We start from the raw sequence: 6,456 nt of genomic DNA, 5'->3' as shown, positions 1-6,456 counted from the left end.
CACTGCCCACTGCCCATCGCCCCCCCCTCCAGGAGCGCAGGTCCCTCTCGCTGCTCACCCCTCTGTGGCCCTGCGAGGGCCGCGGGCCCTGCTGGGGCTGCTGGTTCTCCCGTGGCTCCCACTGCCCATCGCCCCCCCCCAGCCCATCCAGGAGCGCAGGTCCCTCTCGCTGCTCACCCCTCTGTGGCCCTGCGAGGTCCCCGGTGCCCCATACATCCCCAGCCAGGGACGGGGCTGGGGCTGCAGCTACAGGGGACGCGGTGTCTCCCCCCCTGCATGCCGGCTGGGGGCCCCCACGCCAGCAGCTTGTCATGGCTTGGAGGAGCACGAGGTTTTTTTTAATACTCCAGCGAATTTATGGAGTGCGTCTGAGACACAGTGCTGCTGTCACTGCAGACCTCTTCCCACAGATCCCACTTCCAACACCAAAAGTTGTTTTTCCTAATTAAAAAAAAAAAAGCGAACCACAAAGTTGAGGGTTTCCACATGAAGCTATTCCAGAAATGTTTCTGGCCAAAACAGCTGCGCACGGGGATCTCCCTAGCCCGTCGTAAGGCGTGCTTGGAGAGAGGTGGGCGCTGCCTCTGAGCTCTTCCCTTCCCCACAGAGCTGAGCTCAAAACCCACCCCCAGTGACCCCTCCCTGCAGAGCGGTACAGTCCCCACAGGGGCTGTTTGGTGACATCATCTCACTCCTGCAAATCTAACCCCCAAATCACCAAAGGTGCTTTTTTTTTTTTCTCCAGGAGACGCTCCAGAGCAACCTGGTTTTTCTTAAAAAAGAGAAGGAAAAATTTAAGCCCAAAAGAGAAAAGAAAAGTAATAGCCTGCTGGTATGTGCTTCTCTCTCCATGCGCACGCCGTGCCCCCCTGCCTGCTTACCCACCGGTCTTCACGGGCGCATCCCATCTTTCCCTCTCCCCATATATATTTATCTCCTTTTCCATAACAACGCTATTTTCTCTGTCCCTCTCTGTCCATCCCATATGTCCTTCTTCCATCCTGCTCTCATTCAGACTCCGCCGTCATCTTGGGTCCATCAACATCCCGACTTGCCACCCCTCTCCCCCCTCCACTCTTCCAGCTTTCCCTCCCCAAAAACTCTTCTCCTTTTCCCCATGATCCTTGCCCCCCTCTCCGCAGCACTGGGTCCCCGTGCCCACACGGAGGCTCCCAGAGGACGGGATGGCTCAGGGGCCTCCGCACGGGCACCTTGCAGGGGAAGGTGGCCTTGGAGCAGCAGACGCTGCAGGACACCTTTGAGCAGCTGCAGCAGTTCCTGCGGGAGCAGGAGGGCATCCTGCTGGCCCAGCTCGACCGGGCGCACCAGGAGCTCACCAAGGAGCGCCACGAATACTTCTCCAGCGTTTCGGAGAGGAGGTCACTGCTGGACACGCTGACTGCGGAGATAGAGAAGAAATGTGACCAGCCGGTGGTTGAATTCCTTATGGTGAGTCTGCATTGCCCACCTGGGTGCTGTGACACCCTGGCGAGGCTGGGGGCACCCACCTGGCACCCTCTGCATCCCGGTGCCTGTGCAGCCCAGAGCCTGGGAGCATGGTGCCGGCTGGCATGCCAGCGGCCAGGCTGTGACACCGCAGTGCATGGTGTGGCTGGTGGGAGCCTGGGCCTGCAGTGTGAGCTGAGGGAAGGCGAGGGGATTTGGTGAGCGAGTCACCAGAGAGTCCCCAGGAGAGTGGTGTGACACCCCCCCGCCCCCAGTCCCCATCACCCTGCTTCATGCAGCAGGGGAGCAACTGTAACTCACTGCCCCGGGGGCCGCGGTCCTTCTCGGCAGTGCCAGAGCTGACCTGGTGTTTTCTCTCTTGCAGGATATTGGCAAAACCCTGAGCAGGTATGAAATGGGCTCAGCGTCGCTCTCCTTCCGCATGGCTCTTCTGGGCAGAGGTTTGGAAATGCTGCAGGTGGCCGAGCAGCAGCAGCCGGGGGGGGGAGGTGGCTTTGCCCTGCTGAGTATTTGGGATTTAATGTGATGTTATCTGGAGCCAGAGGTCATTGCACACCTCTTGAAGACGGGGTTCCCATGCCAATAGCTGGGACACAGCTCCCCTGAGTTCTGTTGCTGTAGGGGATTTTCCCCCCGTTTCCCTCCCGGCCCCAGGTGCTGGCTGACTGCTGGGGTCAGAGCTCCTCTCCGTGTTGTTTCCCCCCCCCAGCTGCGAGGTGGTGAAGGCCCCAATCCAGGAGCCGGTTTCCCCGGAGCTGCAGAGGACCGTTAAGAGCCTCTCTGAGATGAGCCAGCGGGTCATGGATGCGGTGGCCGAATTCAAAGGTAAAGCAAAGAAGCGGTGAGCGATGCCTTGCTGTGTAGCCGTTGTCTGGGCCCCAGGAGGGCGTGCTGCTGCCCCGGGGCGCCGGGCACTGCTGTCCCCATGCCATGCTTCCCCTTGGCTTGGCTGCAGTGGGAGATCCTCACCGCCCACGGCCTCTGCCTGGGGTTCGGGAGCAAAACATGCCTGCTCCAGACAGGACCCGTCTCCGAGATGGGCTTTGCTGGAGCCCAGGGCTGTGGGAGCTGGGGAGCAGGCTCCACGTCTGGCTTGCTGTCCAGATGGGGAGCAGGAAAGATGCCACAAGAGAAGAGAGACTCATGCATCTTCCTTTCCTTCCTCTAGTGAAGCTGCTGAGCGAGGTGGACAGAGAAAGGGGTAAGTTTCTAGAGCTGATGGGCACAAATGTGGGAAAAAAGCTTTCCAGAATGAGTTTCCTTATGTCCTTGGGGCAGAGATGGGCTCACACCACAATATCTAAATCCAGGGTCTGTCTAAAACCGGGTCCCTTTGTTCTGACTAGGCCTGCTGTAAAAATCCTGGTCCATCCCCACGCCAGTCAATACCCAGTGACACTGTCGTCTAACACCAAACGAGGGCCAGGGCAGCGCGAGGCCCTTGGCTTCCCTGTCTCTGGAGACTTTATCTTCTTTTGCTGCGATGTGTAAGACTGTGACTAGTTAAGCAAAGGGGCCCTACTCATTTTGAGCTGGCTTTTAGGCACAGAGCAGAAATGCCTTTGTGGATGCCTGGGGTCCACGCAATCCTGGCAGCGTCGCAGGTCTCGGGGCTGGCTGGAGCTGTTTGCACTGAGGCCGGTCTCTGCCCTCTCAGTTTTCGGGATGAGGGACCTGACGCACAGGATGGGTGGTGCCTCAGTTTCCCCCACCCTGCGGTCCCCTCTGTGAGCCAGGCCCCGGAGGAGTGGGTTTAGCAGAGGGCCTGGGGTGGTGGCACTGCGCAGTGACACCTCTGTGGCCTTGTGGGATGGCCGCGGGATGGCAGCAGAACATCCCACATGAATGGGCGGCTCCGGCTCTGCAGTGAGATTGCCTGGTTACTTGGCGGAGCGGGGTTAGGAGCTGGTTTTCCCTTTGGTGAGCACTCATCACCCTTATCACCGGAGCAGGGACTGGCCTGGCACCACTGCTGCCTTGCAGGCAATGCTTCCTCACACTCCGGGGATATATTGCTCCCCCACACCCAGCCTGGCGGCAACCCCATCACACTTAGACCCAGCAATATCCAGTACAGAATTAGCAAAGCAGGTTTAGCGAAGTCCATCGCGTCTGTCCCCTGCGCGTGGGGATGCTGCCTGGCTCAGTCCTGCTTCAGGGAGCGTTGCTTTGCCCCTGGGTCCCAGTGGGGAGGGCAACAAGGGCTCCATGTCCTGTGCTGCCCGAGGGGGCTGCGGGGGCTGCGGGTGTGCGCTCGCAGGGCACGAGTGCCCACTGTGCTCACAGGACATGTCCCAGCCCCGTGGAAGAGGAGGGAGTGGTACTGGTTCGCTCCTCAGCGGGCAATGGACTGATGTTTCTCTGTCGTGCATTAGTGAAGGTGACACTGGACCCAGAGACGGCAAGCCCGTACCTGATCCTATCGAAGGACCACAAAACCGTGCGGATGGGAGATGGGCAGCAAAAGCTCCCCGACACCCCCAAGAGATTCACGGGCAGCCCCAGCGTCCTGGGCTCCGAGGGGTTCACGGATGGGAGGCATTACTGGGAGCTGGAGGTAGGGGATGGGGACAGCTGGGCCGTGGGGGTGGCCGTGGAGTCCGTGCGGAGGAAGGACTCGCTCACCATGGCCATGGGGAAGATCTGGGCCCTGCGGCTGGACTGGAATCGCCAGTACACGGCGCTCCACATGCTCCCCGCCCCGCTGGAACTGGAGCAAGAGCTCCGGCGGATCAGGGTCCACCTGGACTACGAAGCGGGCCAAGTGACCTTCTACAATGTGGAGAACATGATGCAGATCTTGCAATTCAAGGCCTCCTTCACTGAGAAGGTCTTCCCATACTTTTGGCTCTGGTCACAAGAAACCTACATCCAGCTGTGTGCCTGACATGGTTGGATGCCTCCTGGTCCCCTGCCCATGCCTTTGGCTAGCTGAGCAGGCAAGAGGCGTGGGAATGATGCAGCATCGCGTTGCAAACTCACTGCAGCTCTGCCTGCGCTGGATCCCCTCTGCACATTGCTGCATCTCCTCCTGCCAAGTCCTTTGGAGCATTAAAGATGTGTTGTCCTGCCTGGGGGTGTCTGCATGCTGGTATCCTAGCCAGATCTCACAGTGACGGTGTCGCACCTGTCCCTGCGGGCACTGAGGACACACACAAATAAGCAGGAGAGAGGCTGGGAGGATGCTCTGATTGCCCATGCTGGTCTTTGGCAGCGCTGCATGACTTGCTTTGGCTCCGTGTGGTGTGCTGTGTTGTAGGCAGTATGGGGATGCAGCCACCCCACACCCAGGAACTCCCGGTGGAGCCACAGAGCTGCTAATAGTGGTGATAACTGCTCACTGTAAAGTCTGTAAAAAACTGATGCTTGAAAGGAAAACGTTCAGGGAGGGGACAGGGCTGATAGGAGAGCTGGAGTGAGAGCCCAAGCCTCTCCAGGCTGGAAGAGTGGCAGTGACAGGGGTGTGATGGGGATCTCTGAGGTCCTGGGTGGTCAGAGAGGGAGCAAATGCCATGTTGTCTAATCCAGGAACCAGGAGCATAGTGTGAATCTGGTGGGTGGCAGGGCCTAGGCAGAGGGACACGGGTCGCGTCCTGGGGGTGTAGGATCTCCTGACAAGGCCTTTACATCTCTGCGTCAGGCTGAGAACACTAGACCCAAGATCAGCCCTGCAGCCAGAGACAGCGGCCTCTGAAACCACCACAGGGAGATCTGGCAGAGCGCATCTGCCAGGGGCTCGGCTCAACAGCAGAGATCTGCAAACCCTTGTGTGAGGAGAGGATGCACGACCTGCTGGAGCAGCGCTGTGTGTCCCGAGCACCTCACTGTATCACCCTGTTTCTCCACCTGTAGAATAACACCGTGTGTTTTGAGGCTGGGACTGCTCCCCCCGCACTTGCAGCGTCCACAACTGGGCAGGCCTGGGGAACGACCCACGTAAGGAGTCCCCTCCTTTCCACAGCACCACCATTGCTGCCTCTGTCCTGCTCTGTGACCGTAGGCAGGGGACAGGGCAGGGAAAAGGCAAGGTGGGGCAACGGGTCCTCTGAAAGCTGGGCATGTGTCCATTTTTAAGGCAGATAGCAGCGCCTGGGTAAATACCACAGTCTCTTGCAGGTAGAGGACACGAGCAAGGTCTGGGGAAGTTATGTGGAGCGGCCCGACTGCGCCTGCTTTCTGCACCACCCCGCACGCTGACACGAGCATGCGGTGCATTCAAGTCTCTCTTCTCCCGCTCCAATTTCACAAGTGCCGTCGCTCCACGAACCCTGTCTCAGTGCTGCAGGGACGCACGCTGGCTTCTTATTTTCACGCTGCCGCCCACCGAACACCTCCCAAAAGCAGCCGCCACTTCCCCGGTGATGCTGCTCCTGTATTGTTCTCGCAAAGATCTCGTTGGAGGAGAAATGACGTGGGAAGGGCTCCTCGGCTCACCGAGGTCCGGTTACCTGCTGAGTTTGTGCCCTTTTTCCCTCACCGTTCCCAATTGCACCCGCTTCCACTCAGGCCCGGGGGGGGGGTGTGGAGGCACGGCTGAAGGGAGACAGCCGGAGATGTGGCGGCAAGGCAGGCGCCCCACGGAAGCGCGGACTACATTTCCCAGCATGCAACGCCGAGGGACCGCGTTGCCCTCCTCGGCGTTGCATGCTGGGAAAAGTAGTCCCCCTTTGGCACGCAGCCATGCTCCTTGAGGCGCCCTATTGGCTGGCTTCTCTATTGGGCAGGAGCGACGAGAAGCAACAGTGGGGGGGGGGGAGCGAGGCGCCCGCCGCCGTTCTTACTGGTCAGAACGAGCGCGTTGGGCGGGGAGATTTGAGAAAAAACACCCGCCCCCTTTAAACGTCGCTCGGAGGAGGGTTTTGATTGGTGGAGAGGAAGTTTGGCGCCAGCTTCGGAGCGGGCGACGGGTAGCGGCTGGGGTCAAAGCGGTGCGGGCCGCGCTGACAGGAGGACGGGAGGCTTTCAGCTCGGCTCGGCTCCATGGATCTC

General features: G+C 59.7%; 1 protein-coding gene across 1 annotated transcript in view; it reads left to right on the top strand.

Annotated features, from left to right (window-relative positions):
- LOC103903367 (tripartite motif-containing protein 7) overlaps positions 1 to 4,531 on the top strand; it is a 7,674-nt gene extending 3,143 nt beyond the window's left edge. Inside the window, exons 2-7 of the mRNA XM_009284564.2 lie at positions 746 to 832; positions 1,219 to 1,449; positions 1,832 to 1,854; positions 2,177 to 2,292; positions 2,636 to 2,668; positions 3,843 to 4,531. Coding sequence (XP_009282839.2) covers positions 746 to 832; positions 1,219 to 1,449; positions 1,832 to 1,854; positions 2,177 to 2,292; positions 2,636 to 2,668; positions 3,843 to 4,354 — 1,002 coding nt within the window. The 3' untranslated portion in view covers positions 4,355 to 4,531. The remainder of the gene's footprint in view (positions 1 to 745; positions 833 to 1,218; positions 1,450 to 1,831; positions 1,855 to 2,176; positions 2,293 to 2,635; positions 2,669 to 3,842) is intronic.
- The last annotated feature ends 1,925 nt before the right edge of the window (positions 4,532 to 6,456 follow it).

The sequence above is a fragment of the Aptenodytes forsteri genome, unplaced genomic scaffold, assembly GCF_000699145.1.
Source record: "Aptenodytes forsteri isolate BGI_AS27 unplaced genomic scaffold, ASM69914v1 Scaffold428, whole genome shotgun sequence".
Classification (NCBI taxonomy): Eukaryota; Metazoa; Chordata; class Aves; order Sphenisciformes; family Spheniscidae; genus Aptenodytes; species Aptenodytes forsteri.
This window is presented reverse-complemented; position numbering and strand designations above follow the sequence as displayed.